General features: G+C 39.2%; 1 protein-coding gene across 2 annotated transcripts in view; it reads right to left on the reverse strand.

Moving 5' to 3' along the window:
* Window positions 1-605: 605 nt before the first annotated feature.
* LOC125226027 overlaps window positions 606-17,677 on the reverse strand; it is a 34,086-nt gene continuing 17,014 nt past the window's right edge. Inside the window, exons 2-12 of one of the 2 annotated variants that reach the window (XM_048129848.1) lie at window positions 11,117-11,238; window positions 10,478-10,586; window positions 9,942-10,054; window positions 8,090-8,202; window positions 7,559-7,637; window positions 6,569-6,699; window positions 3,569-3,685; window positions 3,067-3,212; window positions 2,640-2,716; window positions 2,128-2,218; window positions 606-1,720 (exon numbers count right to left, since the gene is read on the reverse strand). In XM_048129848.1, coding sequence (XP_047985805.1) covers window positions 2,131-2,218; window positions 2,640-2,716; window positions 3,067-3,212; window positions 3,569-3,685; window positions 6,569-6,699; window positions 7,559-7,637; window positions 8,090-8,202; window positions 9,942-10,054; window positions 10,478-10,586; window positions 11,117-11,238 — 1,095 coding nt within the window. In that variant the 3' untranslated portion in view covers window positions 606-1,720; window positions 2,128-2,130. Of the gene's footprint in view, window positions 1,721-2,127; window positions 2,219-2,609; window positions 2,717-3,066; window positions 3,213-3,568; window positions 3,686-6,568; window positions 6,700-7,558; window positions 7,638-8,089; window positions 8,203-9,941; window positions 10,055-10,477; window positions 10,587-11,116; window positions 11,239-17,677 lie in introns of both variants that reach the window. The other variant, XM_048129847.1, reaches the window with a different exon arrangement.

Below are 17,677 nucleotides of genomic sequence, written 5' to 3' on the forward strand. Positions count from 1 at the left end.
TAATAAGAAAAAAAAAACCGGCCAAGAGCGTGTCGGGCCACGCTCAGTGTAGGGTTCCGTAGTTTTCCGTATTTTTCTCAAAAACTACTAAACCTATCAAGTTCAAAACAATTTTCCTAGAAAGGCTTTATAAAGTTCTATTTTTGTGATTTTTTCATATTTTTTAAACATATGGTTCAAAAGTTAGAGGGGGGGGGACGCACTTTTTTTTCCTTTAGGAGCGATTATTTCCGAAAATATTAATATTATCAGAAAACGATCTTAGTAAACCCTTATTTATTTTTAAATACCTTTCCAACAATATATCACACGTTGGGGTTGGAATGAAAAAAAAAATCCGCCCCCACTTTACATGTAGGGAGGGTACCCTAATAAAACATTTTTTTCCATTTTTTATTTTTGCACTTTGTTGGCGTGATTGATATACATATTGGTACCAAATTTCAGCTTTCTAGTGCTAACGGTTACTGAGATTATCCGCGGACGGACGGACGGACGGACGGACGGACGGACGGACGGACAGACAGACATGGCGAAACTATAAATATAGTTGACTACGGAACCCTAAAAACAACGTTCGTTTTCAGGTGAATAAAACAAACTGGCAATGTTAAGAATTTTATTGTCACTCTCTCTCTCGTTTAACACAAACATAAAGCACACATTACACGAGATTCAATCATTATATTCATCAAAGGTCCATTTACACGAGGAAGACGGATTGAGCACATCGCTATTGTTCAAGTCTCTTCCGAATTTTGTAACTTACAAAATCATAGTAACTTTAACCCTTCGTATGACACGGATCCGTGCGTGGAAATTTTAATCTATTGTTTTAAATTAATAGGGGCATGTTTTTGAAATTAATACGTCCCAAAATCAGGAAGAGATGTCATATACTTAGCTAATATAATATCACTCACTCTTATTATATAATTATGTAGTTACTCATACTATGACAGGCAATACGACACATTAAAATATCCTAGGCAGCTGAGGAAGTACTAACTACTCATGTAAATTAACACTATAATTCACAGTGTATGATGTGGTACAGTTTTAACACGCGCCTAAATAGGTCTACCTACATCAAACACCAATAGTTCAGAAATTACTTATAGGCATCTTTCTGTTTTACTTCAGAAAAATGCCCATAATTTGCAAACTTCGATGTTCGGAGTAAGCTCTCAGGCGCGGGTCCTTATACTAAATTAATTCTAATAATTACATTTATTAACTATACTGGTGTATTTCTCAATGTATAACTTATTCTAAGTACAACCATACAATTTATTAATTTATTTTTAACTGTAGATAATTTTGGACGGATTCGTTGTATAAAATTGCGTATTAAATTCGAATTATTGCGGTCATAATGTACCAAATATCGTAAAGTCGTTCAAGGTACGCGGAGACAAAATGGCACAAGATAAATTCATTTGAACATACGGAAGTACCTTCATGTTCTAGCTTAGGTAACGTTACAGACTAAGGTCTACATACTGTTATGTTATTTGTGAATATTATTCAAAGCACCACTCGTATTTTTAACCTATCCCATGTTAATTCACATTTCATATCTTATTCACAATCAAAATTTAGAAGTGGACATAACTTATTTCAATATATATTACAATGTTCTATGTTTTAGGCAATGGTTCCCTAAAATCCAATCTTGTATCTTTCGTTTCTAAAACAACTGCAGATTTCTGCATTGATGCTGAAAACAAAAAAGTATAACATTAGTAAAACATCGAGCTGTACAATCTCTCTGCCGTAAGGTTGACAGGTAGAGAATGCCTTTTGACATTAAGTCCGCTTATTGTTTTATACCTAATTTTTTCTTTGTACATGTTCAATAAAATTTAAATAAAAAATCAAGAATATTCTTGAGATATAAGGTAAATTGCCAGTCCAATAACAGGGCACCTCTAAATATGTTGTGCTAAAATTAATTCTGATTAGGTACCTACTAGCAATTTATTTCAATCAATACGTAAAGCGCAAAAAGTCGCAGGTGTTCATAAAGTATATCCTGCAGCTTTTATACATCACTACTCATCACTTAAGTTAAAGCCATAAACCATAAACCAATTTCATAATTATATTGAAGTAACTTTAGATTACCTTTTAATGCCTATTCCGATGCATGCCGGAGTGTCGACTGCCGGGCCGGGACTGCACTATCGCGTAGTGGTCGCTGTTGTCCGAGACAGACCTGAATTTAACAAACAAACCATTAGTAAAGAGAAGAGAAACGAGTAGCGTGGCCTTTGCGAGAGTTAAAGGTATTTTTTGTGATCTTGCCAATGTTTAGTTTTTTGCTCTGTTTAGTTTTTAGCTGGTGATTTAGCCCATTAGAAGATTAGAATTGAAATGCAATAGGCGAATGCCAGTGAATGTTGAACTCGATAATATGAATACTGTACCTATGTAAGTGTCCTTTTTTGAGTTTTTCAATATTTTCAAAAGGTACTCAGTTTTGTTATGTATAAGTAGCTAATAGGTATATCTACTACAAATATGATTCTTTTAAGAGTTGTGGAAGTCGCTTTTACATATATGTATAGTTAAAATGTAAAAGTAGTATGGTGATGTATGGGTGTTACCTCGCGGAGTGTATGGTGGAGGAGGGGTACCTGCTGCCGTACTGGCTGCCGTGCCAGCTGCGGTACGGGTCGTAGTCCTCCACCACTGACGGGTCCTTCTCGATCACCTGCAAACACAAATATACATCCTGAGAGCATCCGAGCAAAGAACATCCTCGACTGTGGTGCCGAAACCACGGTCCGCTCAAACGGTATGTACCTGATCACCGGGAAGGTATCAACGTGAGGTTGTATATGTGTTGGTAGTGATAAAACTTGCCAACTGGCAGTCGTACACGTGCAAACGATGACGAACGACCGTCCTAAACTGCGGGACGCGACTTAGCTTCCATAAAACCCGCTTTCGGAGCTCCCAGGGTGGGATCAGAAAAGACCCACTTGGTTAGGTAAGTATCAAAAAGATTACCATTTTCAGACTGTCTCTCTCAGTATGACTGCTACACTGCGAGTTACTCACATCAGTCCTGGCACAGGAGCACGTCATGGCGGTGCAGAGGAAGCAGTTGATGAGCAGCATCACCAGGAACATGACTCCGAGCGCGATGGCCAGGTACAGCAGCCACGGAGGGTGGATGCTACCGTCGGAACAGCTCAATGCTGCAACTGTTAATCAATCGTGTTAGATTAGTTTAAGTATTCATGGTTGTTATGGCTGGCTGAAAATACCGATGGCGTCGTATGTATGAAGTTTATTTGAGGATTAGCCCCTCGTGCTGCCTTCATAATTTCGCAAACAGCAACGTGCCCCTCAGACCCATAAGATCTAGAGATTCTCTGCCTATGGATGAGGTCTTGGTATGGCAAAGCGATGGAATAGTGATCTAAGTAAGGGCAGTGAATTCAACTCTCATCCAAGACAGTAATTTTTCGAGAGTCAGTATCTCTCAACGGGGGTCGCAATCTTAATGGATAAACATTTCTCATGCATAGCAGCCTTACAAGTAAATAGAGTCCAATACCTGCGCTATCATTGGGGTCCAGCACGAAGACCCCCGTGGAGGCAGTAACCGTGGTTTCCTCCTCGCCCACTGCGCCGACGCCATCGTCCACGGTGCAGTCTTGCACTGGACAGGGTCCTAGAAAAATATGAAAGAATCATAAGTTTTAGATCATACCTACTAAAATCATGACTTGCGGCAAAAAAATCATATTGCGATGCGACCAAAGATTTCGATTCTGTCTTCGATTCTGATTCTGTGTTCAATTTGGTTTCTGTTGGACACTATCTCGGATACGTATTATGTAATTATTTGGGAGTTTTCAGAAAAAAAGTTATTAATGGCACTGGTAGTCATAAAAAGTTTAGGTTTGTTTTATGGCAATCCTGAAAAGTTACGCGTTTCTGAGAAATACCCACAGATGTCATATAAATACCATAGATCAGGCAAACGTATCTACTTAGCGTGTCAAATGAACTCAGTGAAATCCACTGAGTTGTCCGCCTCTAATCGCAGCTTGCAGCTTTCGGGCGTCGATTTTTGTAAGTTGAAGTCAACAAAAACATTAAATATGCCTCGTTACGTGATATTTAATTGCAACAACACAAAAATTATGAACACTCAAGGGCCTGAGACATATTTAAAATCACAGGCAAGTATCAAGTTCAGTACAAAATTTGACACGCTCGGCCGCCATACAAATAGATGAACTTGTTTCTTCTATCTAAATCTAATTCTGTGGAAATACCCAATTATGACTAACGAAAATACGCACGACACATTAAATAATAAATAAAATGCGTTTATTTCAGACTAACATGTGTCCATAGTTTGTTAGTAACAATAACAAGAACATCTTAAATAACTATATTAGTACCTAATCCTAAATGAAGTGAGGACCAATGCCTGATTAGGCCACTGTCCCACCTCTCAGCCACTACGCTCAGGAGGCTGTGGCGGCTGTCGCGGACTCTGCGGAGCACTGCGGCGCAGCGCTTGCGCAGCGTCGCGTGAAAACCATCTACGTGCGCGTCCGCGAACATGCCGGATGCGCTGCAGTGCCGCGGCAGCCGCAACAGCACCCTGAACGCATCATTATATTGAACCCGCAATGTATTTAGCGAGCGTTGCGTAAAATTTGTCCACAAGCTGCAGGTATACAGCGATGTACAGTACGCACGGAACAGGGTAATCTTAACTTGAGCTGTGCACCGACTGAACCTGCGAGCTATCATATTGGCTCTAACAGCAAGAGCCCTTCGCTCCCTCTCGATATCAGAATCATCACGCAAATCATCGGTAACCAAGTGCCCAAGGTATTTAAATGAATTTACTCTCCTCAGCTGCTCACCGTTCAAGAGAATCGGCGGGACATGAGACGGGCACTTGGTTCCCGCCTTGAAAACCATATACTCACTTTTCGATACATTATATTTTAAGCTATGTCTTAAAGCATATGACTCACACTTTTCGATAAGGGTTCGAAGTCCTCCAACCGATGGGCTCAACAACACCATATCATCTGCATAGCTTATGTTGTTAAATGCTACCCTGTTAACATGGCATCCGACATGCATGCTGCTGAGCTCATCGATGAGATCGTTAACATACAGATTAAATAATTTTGGTGAGCTCAATCCGCCTTGCCTGACTCCACAATTTAATCCATACTCATCTGACAAAACATTTCCCCATCGGACACTATTTCTCTGGCTGGCGTACCAGTATCTAAATATGCGTGTTAATTCTTTAGGAAAACTGGTCTCTCCCAGCTTCTGCCATAGCAAATCGTAATTTACCAGGTCAAAGGCCTTGGAAAGGTCTAGAAAACACGCATAAATAGGTGTCCTACGCCGGGTATAGTACTCAACAGTGTTCTTAAGACAAATGATCGCACTTTCCGTCGACAGGCCGGCTCGGAAGCCGAACTGTGCGTCATGTAGCTGCAAGCACTTGTCCAATTGCATGTTAAGTAAACTATCAAGTACTCTGGCTACGATTGTTGCCAGAGAAATAGGTCTGTAATTCGTCACATCAGATATATCGCCAGTTTTGTTTTTAACAATAGGTACCACTATAGTTTTTGTCATATGATTGGGTAAATAAGAGTGACCGATACATAGGTTAAAAAACATTGCTAGGATTCTAGGCAAGTGAGGGCCAGCAAACTGCAGGTGCTCAACGCTCAGGCAATCATGACCGGGAGACTTTCCCCTTTTCATATCCTTCAGTGCCTTAGTTATATCTCATCACATTATTAAATCAAACGATGACCGGTCTGGCGCAGTCGGTAGTGACCCTGCCTGATACACCGCGGTCCCGGGTTCGAATCCCGGTAAGGGCATTTATTTGTATAATGAGCACAGATCCTCTTGAGTCATGGATGTTTTCTATGTATAAGTATTTATATATTATACAAGGTGCTCGCGAGGAACCCGCATAACTTGAACCACGCGTTTCTGAGGCAAAAAGAAATAAAAAATGTTATATGAATTTTAAAATTTCAAAAAAAAAAAATTTTTTTTGTTTTTTTTTTTTACTTTTTTGGACGTATTTTCACATAAAAAAAGTTGGCAATTAAAATGAGTTTTTTCATTTATTTTTCTAAAAACCAAATTATTTGGAAGTTTTTCTTGTCACATTTTGATATCTATCAATGACTACTGTGAGACTATGTTCCACAATTGCGCATCAGCGCCGTTAAGAAACCTTTTCTACTGAGTAACAATACGGAAATGTTTTTTTTAAATTGGCAATAACTCTGAAACTAGACGAAATCTAGAAAAGTTTATATGACATTTTAGTCTTAAAATGTGACCAAGAATATGCCGTTAAAGTTATATGGGTTCCTCGCGAGCACCTTGTATATATCGTTGTCTGAGTACCCACAACACAAGCCTAGTTCTTGAGCTTACCGTGGGCCTCAGTCGTCTGTGTAAGAATGTACTATAATATTAAAAAAAAAAACGATACATTATTACTTAAGACTTTATGGGGACCAATAGAGACCCTTTACAGTACCTTTACAGATAGAGATGTCGCACTGGAAGTTGATCTGCGAGGAGTCGGGGAACCGGAACATGGCGGGTATGAAGAGCTCCGCCGCGCCGCTCTCTGACCGCACTACTACCGACTGCTGTTTTATTGGACACCTGAAAATTATACAATCTATTAGCATTTGGTTCGGATGGTGACTATGATTTAATAAGCTATATATTTTCCAGGCGTCAAGCGATCTCCAGCGGTTCAGCGATAGGTATAAGCGTGAACTCAATTTCGCCCCATCATGTATTATTCATCTAAGATGCCATTTTTTTGCACCTTGGTGATAGAAACGATAATCTCTATTTATCACTTTTCGAAATTAGTGCGACATGGAGAGTCCGTTTCATTCGTTATACATACTCGTAGTTACGATTAGCGTTTTGGCTTGACACCCTGGCTTCATACTTATACATATTATTTCATACTTATACATATTATATATTGTCCTCTACCAAAGTTCTCTATCAAAGCACAGATTATTAATAAGTTACTAACGTAACAGATCCTTCACTTGCCCGCAAAACGACAATTACCTACGCTTTATTTAACGAATACTAATATGTTACTACGTAAAATTCAGAAGAATATTAGTAGGTACGTGCCACGTGACTACACAGGCGGGCGCGTGGTGCTCCTTGGCCACTTGTTCATTCGAATGAACGGCTAGCGTGTAGGTAGTGTAGGTACTTAAGGCACTGGTCCCACCGCGACCTAGTAAGCTATGAGCTATCGGCTATAAAAACAAACAAAAGATAAGCACCCCCGTGCAAATAAAAGAGACACGGCGATTTTGATAGCTCACCGCTGGACGAGTAACTATAAACATCGCCGTGTCTCTTTTATTTGCACGGGGTGCTTATCTTTTATATAGCTCATAGCTTACTAGCTCGCGGGACCAGTGCCTAAAGCGCGACCGCGAGCAAGTGACGTAGGCCTGATTAAAGTAACAAATAATAACGCTCTTACCCTCGCTTATCCAGCAAGTCAACGGTGTTGTTCTTCATGTTAAATGCGAAACAACTCTTCATTTTGATGCCGTGAGCACCTGAAAAAGAAAGCACATAAGCTTACTCGTATTGTCAACTCGTTCGATGGGTCCAGCACCTATTATATTAGAAAATATCAAGTCACTAGGACCTAATTGTAGAGACTTTTTTTATGGAACAGGAGAGGTGATGCCTTGCAGTGGGATATAAAAAATACAATTATAATAAAGAGTAGTATCGTACAGTATGGCCACTCCCGCTCCCCGCTGAAAGCGCCGCCCACCCCCTCTCGGTTACTATATAAAAACGCGCCTCTTTCATAAATAGGTCCGACAGGGTCCTTTAAGACGGCGTATCCTCCATAATAGGTAGACGAGCCTACAGTTATTGTTTGATTTTTCTTTACTTTTCCTAAGGGGAATAAAATAGATTTCAAACATTTTTATTACACCTTGTTAGATACTACATTTCGTCATAAGTCATAAAATAATATTTAGAATAATTTATTTACCGTCAGGTTTGCTCATCTCCGCTCGCAGCGTGTAGGGCAGATTGAAGGCGGCGTTCATAATCTTTTTGCCACTTTCGTTCAGCATTCGTAGGGACACGAGTGAGGTTGCGTTTCTGAAAATAAATTACATTTCGTATGTAGATTATTCGTTACGGGTGAATAGATGGTGGCTGGCCGAATGGAAGGTGGCATCTGTAATAAGTATGCAATATATACTCAGACACACCCATTTTGTCAGTAGATAAAAGAAAGAAATTTAAATTTTCTCTGGTAGGCAGATTTGCACCATTTTTTTTTTGTAATTTACCGCTTGCATTAACATACTAGCGGCCTTATTCGTATCTGCCTTTTATTCTTTTATTGTGTAGGTAATTGTTTTAATAAAAATTGTTCGCATTAAGAGAAAATTAGCTTAAAATTAAATTAAAAAGTTAAGAAACGGCGTTTTCCTTACTCGCGTAAAAGTTACATTGTCCTCTACGCAACAGGTATTTAAAGTTCAAGAGCGCGGAGCGATGTACAGAAATTCTTATCTCGTTACAATTTGCGACGACAATCAAAGTTAAATACTTTGAGTGTTGAGTTAGGTACGCGCGTTACGAGACAACGAAAGTTATAAGGGTTATAATGAGTAATTTCAACTTCATGTTAAACTCTAGAAACTTCTTACCTGATCTTTGTGGCAGGTAGATGGGATAGTGCACTTGTTAGGCACGTGGACCTTCCAACATCTTAGTTTGAGTACTAACATAGTAATTTAAGTATTTCTGTAACTAACATACTATGGATTGTATTGTCTGAATTAAATGATTTTTTTTTATTTTTTTTTTATTTGTCCGCTTCACCCGCGTACAAAAATCAAATTAAAACGTTGAACTTTGGAACCCCCTTAGGATGTGAATTTTGAAAAATCCTTTCTTAGTGCTCCTCTACACCTTATATTAAGGAACCTACGTGTCAAAATTTGGAGTCTCTAGGACCAGCGGCTTCGGCTGTGCGTTGATATGTCAGTCAGTCAGTTTCTTCTTTTATATATTTAGATTGACAATCTTCATACTAGAATCGTACCTCAATTTTTTGGCGCAACGTATTGAATACTATACTCTGTCAAACAAGTTTGTCAGTAAATAAGAACAAAGAAAACTATATGCATCCTTTTCTTTAGGGTGCTAGAGAAAAGGATACCTATAGTTTTCTTTGTTCTTATTTACTGACAGACTTGTTTGACAGAATATATAATATTAGTATGGATACTTTAAAGTATATTATACTCACTATATTAACTACACTGATGAGTGATGATGCCTACAAATTTATTTTTGCCAAAATGTGTATAATATTGACATTATCATGATATTAAAAAAAGAAGCATGTCACTTGTTCTTATAGAAAATAAAAACACACAAAAATATTTTGACAAAATATGATTTTGCCACTTCCAGGCTGCGAAACAGCGCCATCTAGTTTTAAGCATAAACGGCCCATACATTTCAGGGGTACGCTTTTTTGTATGTGCTTTGTCTGTCGCGGTATTTATCGACCTTGGTTAGGTATACCACTGTATAGATGATTTTGTTGGAGTTGGTGCTATGTAGGCATACAAGTCCTCATGACTCCGTTGACAGATTTCCAGGCCTTTCGATCCCTTGCGACTTCTGTTCTAAGGCATCATGAACCTTGATGGAAATCGATTTGCGAATTTGGTCGACACAGGTGTGACATTTTAAGTAAAATTTGCCGTAAGTACGCGTTAGTTAATGGTTAAAGTTACTCATACCAAGGACGATTACAATATATTTCGCTAACTCGTTTAGATAACGGACGGCCTAAAGAAGAGGGTAAGTGTAGATACCTAGCGTTCCTGAATCCCGCTTTGCCGCACGTGATGACGTAGAACTTGTCGTCAGCCAGCTCCAGGGTGCGATGCACGCGCACCGCGAACGGCAGGGAACGCTCGTCTGTGCGCTGAAACATAACAAAAATACATATTAAGTAAACTGAGTCTTCTATGCTTACAGTGTTTCCAATATATGGATACAACAACGACAATAGATGGCGCTCTTCCGTAAGTTAAGAATCCTGAATCACGCCATTAACAATTTTTATAGGATAATGATTGACCATTTAGTTCAAAAATCACATCCTATTGGACGCCATATCGTAAGGTAAAATTCACCATAGAACACAGCTGTAACAGTTTCAATTTAGTTATCAACCCTGATAAACCGATCAATAGAAGTTGTGTTGAAATGTGTCATGCGGGCTGTGCATGTTTAAGCACAGATGTCACCAACCATCGACCCTCTCATAATCAACTCATGTGTTGATCGACTTAGGTATAATTGAATAAGGAGTCATTGTACTAATTTTGAAAATAGAAGCACTTACATTGTTCCAGAATACTCCGCAGTAATCTGGCGAGCCCTGGGCCGCCATTAAGCTGACGTCGAAGCTCATGGACTCTGAGCCGTTGCCCTGTGCCATGCATGCTGGTGTCCTGAAATCAATTTACATGTTAGGTGGTTTCACATTGGATGCGGATTCGCATGCCACTCTATGCAAGCGGGCTATCGCTATACACGTGCAAACGTGCATAGCACTGTCTCGCCCACAAACCAGGGCGATCGTGAGCGGGTCAGCTTACTTATTAAAAGTGTCATCGTGGAAACACGGACAAATATGCTCTTAACTTTGTGGGGTCATTAGGTCCGGCGTCCCACTATCGGGTACGGCATGACTTGGGAATCTTGGGATCCTTTGATTTATTTCCAAGGTATCCTCAGGCATGTTGAGGTGCGCTTGGGAATGCCGTATGTCCGGCATTGCTACGAGTAAGTCACCATACCTAACGACGCATGTGGGATGCCTCGGCATTTTCAAGTACACCTAGAATATAGACATGTTTATGCATCACAAGATTCTCAAAGTGTCTTCACTTTTTGTCGACCGGTGCCGATCGTGAGCGCCGGGCCTTATATGACCTTCTGAAAGGTGGATGTAGGTTTTAGGTCGTAATGTTACAGTTACCTGAACTCTCTCGCGTGTGCGACGCCGTAGAAGGGCTGGTTGAAGTTAATCTTGACGGACATCACGCCCGTCTTGCATGTTGCTGTCACTACGGGAGCGAACTCGCTGCTCCCTTCGGTGCTCTGTAATAAAATTTAGAAATTTTAGTTAATGTTAAAGTAGGCGTTAGAAGGCTATAAAAAGAGTCTTACACAATAATAAATAAATATTATTATTGATGTTAATAATCTTATAAAAATTGTTGAATGCAGACTGAACAGATAGGGAAATCTTGATAACACTCGAGTGCTAAGACTGCTGTTATGACTACTAGGTAAACCTCAACGGTGCGGAATGATTGCTGACAATTATAATAATGGCATTCGCAATGACAGCAGCACTGATATATACCTAATGTCAGTGACGGAAAAAAATAGCAAATACCCAGATTATTTTTTTGTAAATATCCATGTATTCGTTGTTATTGTGTATGGGAAGTTTAAACATAAGTCATGCATCGATTAGAAGACTCCACAGAACTGCAGCCGCGGTAAGTACTCTTTTGCACTTTTATCACCATTCATTTAAAATTGAACTGTCGTTTCGATTTCCTATAAATTTATACGAGCCGACACACAATTTAACTACAAGCGACGGAACACGAGAACCCTTTTGAACTAAATCATGTACATCATCGGCAACGTATTATTGAGTTGTCAAACATGCTTTAAATTTACGACGCTCAATTTCGCCGCAATTGCATCAATTTGTCATTCGCACATGCGTTGCAAGTCATAGCAACGCATACAAGGATTTCCTGCTCGTTGCGTCCACCTTCCTTCTATGGGCACTGCACACGATTGTGTGCATAGATTGTTTTTGTTCGACGCCTTGTGCGTGTACGTAATTAGGCAATTTGATTAATGTCTTAAGTTGCCGACAAACTGTTAGATTGGAATCTATATTAAAGTGTATGATAACAATAAATAATCGACTGGAACCACTATAGCTGGGTTCTGTTTTTAAAACAGTTGCTAACAAACTTAGCGTTCACCGGCACCGAGTTGTTTACAAATACTTACACTTTCGACGTTCAATTTGTACCTACCGAAGTTTTAAACCATTTTTGCGCTTATAGATACATTGACACATACATCTTTTTTGGCTGCAGTTGCCAGACACTATCCGAAATCGAGACCTATGGAGTATATAGCAGCTAACCGTGACACAAAAAGGAATATGGATGGCACACTATTCAAAGAGGGGAACGAAATAACGCAACAATTGCTTTCGGCTGAAAACCGCAAAATGCAAGTCGTGGCTCCGAGCGCCCTGGAAACGGTCCGTTGAGGATGGACTACGAGCGACCGGGTCGAGCTGGAGCGAGACCACGAGGGTGAAGATAGGAAATCGTGGCGCGAGCTCGTGAAGGCCCTTTACACCTCTGTGGTGACGTAGGACTTCAAGATCTGTTGATCTTGAAGTCCTACGTCACCACATATTTTCAGCATAATATGAGAAGTATGAGAGCATATTGCTACGAGAATAATAAAATTCAAAGCTTAAAAATGAACATTTTTAAAAGGTAACCAGTAATATTGTTGATTCAGCAATAGCAAATAATACTTACTAAGGTCAATTACTCTTGTTGGCTTTAATTTAGTTACTGTAGTTTTTTTTAACCGATACTGGATATTTTTATACAGACTGAGGAAAGGTTAACGCTGACTTTTAATAGTTATATGCTTACTTTATATGATTGTGATACTTTTTTTTGTTCTTCTTTTCATGTAAAATAACACAATACAGGTTTTTTTTTAAATACTGATCTCATAACGCATGTATGTTTGTAGGTATATTATAATGTCCGCTCTTTATCGTATCTTAAAAGCTCTATAGGTACCTATTACTGTAAAACGTTACACTAATAATAATTTTGTTATCCTATCAAAGTTTCAAAAGAACGAAATAATTTGATTTGCGACTGATTATTACAGTAAAATTTACTTGTTAACTTCTAAGCCTTTAAACTAACCCTAAGCCTTTAAGCCTTTTAACTGTTGATTTATTAATCGTGATGCAAAATACCATCATACTTGTCATATTATGGTAAAAAAATGCAAAAAAGGCACTATTTGGGTACTTTTAGTCCTCAAGGCCAATCCGGCCGGATCTTGAAAAAGCTAGTAATTCTGAGGTATTTTATAAAAATATCTATGTTCTAAACTGTAGCTTGTTTTGCGGTTACCGAGATTATACTTGCGTTATTCAAGCGAAGTGGTCCTTGATGACCACGCAAATTATGCAGGAAAACCTACAATTTAATTGACTATCGACAGTATCGACTAAACTACAGCAACTTGTATCACAGAACATAATCATAAACAAGACAAATTGCTATTCTTTGCTCGTTTGACGGCTCAAGATTATACCAAATTAAATAACATTTAAAATATACCTTATTTTCATTAGCTCTAAGGTGCAATTGTTGCTTACGCGATCTTTGAAGTAAATCTTAGGCTGAAGCTGGCAAATTAAATGAAGGTTTTAACGAGCAAATACCCATAATTTATATACATACAATGTTAATCTTTAGTGTTTTAAAAGAATGATTTTCTTGATAAAAATATTCATCTTATCTTTATACCTACAGTCAAAATATCTTATAATTAGTAGTTATAGCTTATAAACTGAAATATCTTATATCTACCATACACCTTAAACCGCGAGTCCGACTTGCACTTGGCCGGTTTTATTTTTGAGTATAATTTTGGGCTCAGGTGACACATGGCAATCTCTTATTTATTTATTTAAACTTTATTGCACAGTAAAAAAAAATGTACAAAAGGCGAACTTAATGCCAGATGCAGGAAATATCGCAATGACGAGAAATGGAATACCTACTAAATAACCATAAATGATTATGTATATGTATATTATTATACAGCATCAGCATACTATCTCTTGCATAAATTAGGTAAGTATTTTTTTTTGTAATATTTGAGATAAAAATAAGGTTTTATAAAAGTAAACGTATGTAATTATCTGATTAATGTTGCTCCATAGAATCATTATACACCAAACTATGAGTATGAGGCCAACACAACTAGGAAGCGCTCCGTGGTATGCCGCTGCCGATGCCATGCTAAAACTTCCAAGTTTGGAGAGATGGCATAAATCGATTGTTCGAAGGCAGAGCGTGATACGAATGGATTAGCTTCGCCTCCGGGCGAGCCCACGCAAGTCGCAGCTGCCAGTAAGGACTTATTCTCGATCTAGCTTGCTATGTTGCTACGTAACTTAGAATGCTGTAACATGAATTCAGTTATCTTTCACTGTCCATACTAATATTATAAATGGGAAAGTACGTGTGTCTGTTTGTTTGTCCGTCTTTCACGGCAAAAAGGAGCCCTGTATTGACGTGATTTTTTAAGTAGAGATAGTAGAAGGCATGAAGAGTGATATAGGCTACTTTTTGTCTCTGTTTAGACACTACCCTAAAATGGGGGGTAGACGTTTGTATGAAGCATTCCGCAATTTTGGGCAAAAGCTGCTATTATATAAATAGCTGTACACAATTTACTGAATTTGTGAAGTACTGTTACAGGTAGGTATTCTACAAATATTTACCTTGAGTCTTTTTGTTTATTTATTTTTTTGAATAAGATTTTTATTTTCCTTAATGACATTGATATTTGATACCATTGAGCGTCAAAAGCAATGTCGGGAGGTTATGACGCATGCGCGGATCCAGGGGGGGTCATGGGGGTCTGCCTAGGTTGGCCATACAAATAGACCACGTGACCCCCCCGTGGGGCCTGGGCCTTTACCACGTGACCCCCCCCTGGGCACGAAGCTGGATCCGCGCTTGTTATGACGTGAGTTTCTGCCACATTAAGTGCGTTTTCACATTATCCGCTCCGATATCGGATGTAGGACCGATATCCCATACATTGAAGCAGCCATCTTTGATTTTTGCCTTTGAAATTCTTCCGACATCCATATTCATATTCATATTCATATATTTATTCATAATAGTTCATATTATATGTCACATACATCCGATATCGGATCGGATAATGTGAAAACGAACTAAGGGTGAACGATGTTTTTATGATTTCGTATGTACCGGTTCTAAGATGAACCATGTAGGTATAAGGCCCTTTACCTTTACTCTAATATTTGCTCCAGGAAACGGCCCGGCGCGGGTCGCGGCCTAGGGCGGCGCACGCGCACGATCTACACGATCTGCCTGATAGCTCCGACATTACTCTAAACTTCAATTTATTTCCAACCAATTGATGGCCATTCTTTTGCGGAAAGCCTCAGGTTAGTTCCTGGATTGAGGATATAAACCTCTGTAACTAAATTATTGTCCGAAAGATTATCTAGACGAGATCGTTTATTCGAAATTGTACCACTTATCCCGCACCCGCAGTCTTATTACATATAAATTGAATTGTATTATCAATTTATTGTGCTTATAAGAACAAATTATGATAAAATATTGTCTTCGGTTACCGCGATAGTTACTCATGGAATAAAACTATGGAAACGGATTAAATCGCGTATAATAAATTAATTGGTTAATTATTTTTTAACATAGTAATGGTAAATTTTTTGAATATTGTATAACTAGCTTTATTAATAGTGTGTGAACCTGCCTTAGAAATCTATATTATTTGTGGTCATGTTTCGTTAATATTTCTTGTATGTGGGTAGCTTTTGCACATTTTAATTTTTCCTCAGTCACCCGTTGACCACGAACGCTGTAAAGAGTTCGAAACGTCGGGATGTATTTTAAATTCATTATACGCGATTTAATCCGTTTCCATAGTTTTATTTCATAAATTATGATAAAATTTAAGGGCTAGAAATAGTATTATCTTAGAATCTAGTTTCTGAATAAGTCAACGGGAAAAGAAGTTGTACAGCGTAGGAGATTTTCTCGGGTTATGTAGTTTTTAACCCCCGACGCAAAAACGACGGGGTGTTATAAGTTTGACGTGTCTGTCTGTCTGGCTGTGTGTGTGTGTCTGTCTGTGGCATCGTAGCTCCCGAACAGATGAACCGATTTAGATTTAGTTTCTTTTGTCTGAAAGCTAAGTTAGTCGGGAGTGTTCTTAGCCATGTTTCATGAAAATCTATCTACTATGTCGCGGTCGGGGGTTATTTAAAAATTTAAATAAATATATTAATTAAAAATTTATTTAGTTATTATGGCTTAAATACCTACAACTTTATTTACGATAAAGCTCCATGCTTACATATTCTTACAATGTTTGTTTCTCTTTCATAAGCACAGGTCGGGGCAGTAGGGCGTAAAATAAAAATTATCGAATTCTTACGCCGTGTCTTGCGTGGGCGACGGTCGCGCGACCGTCGCCGTCGCGTCTCATACTTCCATATCGATAAGGTTTGATTTCGTATGCGTCGCATCGCCGTCGCGCGACCATCGTGCGACCGTCGCCCACGTAAGCCACGGCGTTATGGATAATATCTATGCAGTGGTTACAGGGCAGGAATTTTCTACATATTATAGGTACCTAATTACTATAAAATAACGTATGTAAACCAGCGACTGTCACGATTAACTAATAGAGTCAGACTATTTGAACAGTATTCCCAGTTTTACATACATTAAAATTTTGAAAAAACCCCCGGCCGCGACCTAGTGGACCGATTTTCATGAAACATGGCTAAGAAAACTCCCGACTTACTCAGCTTTCAGACAAAAAAAACTAAATCCAAATCGGTTCATCCGTTCGGGAGCTACGATGCCACAGACAGACAGACAGACAGACAGACAGGCAGACAAATAGACAGACGGACAGACAGACATACACACAGACAAACACGTCAAACTTATGACACCCCTTCGTTTTTGCGTCGGGGGTTAAAAATGACACACACATCTCGGACACTGATGGCGATCAAATATATGAAAGAGGCGCGTTCCTAGCACACATTCTAATCTCGTGTAGGTGAACGTGTAACATTCTTGTATGAGTGAGATCACTTTGCGAATGCGGAGAGGAAGTGCAGACTACTGAACATATCTTCCAACGCTGCCCACTCCACTCATATCCCGGGCCTGCTGAAGATCTGTTCATCGTGACACCGGACCTGGTTGCCTGGCTTTGCAACCTCAGGGCTACACTCTGATTGCTTTCATAATTTGCCATACGATTAAAAAAAAATGAGTGAGATATGACAGGTCGAGGTAACTGTGAGGTAACCGAGAGGTGGTGGGCGGCATTTTCAGCGGGGAGCGGGAGTGGCCATACTGTATGATAGTACTCTTTATTTAATTATACTGTGACTTTACAAAGGTTTACACTGGTTTCCCGCCCGTGCTTGCGCCCGCAGAAAAACTGCCCGGGCGAGGATCCTAAGAGGAAAAGTTATGAATACCGTCTCCGCGAGATAATGCCCCCCGGGAGGATGATTGCCGTTGTTATGGTTATGAATCTCACGACCTGTCTCATTCCTTTATCGCGTTTTCAAAGAGAGAGTACTATGTAGTGTACCCTATTTATACTCTTGGACCTATAGATATGGACCTTTGTATGGTATAATCTG

Source organism: Leguminivora glycinivorella, chromosome 5 (genome assembly GCF_023078275.1).
Source record: "Leguminivora glycinivorella isolate SPB_JAAS2020 chromosome 5, LegGlyc_1.1, whole genome shotgun sequence".
In the NCBI taxonomy this organism is placed as follows: Eukaryota; Metazoa; Arthropoda; class Insecta; order Lepidoptera; family Tortricidae; genus Leguminivora; species Leguminivora glycinivorella.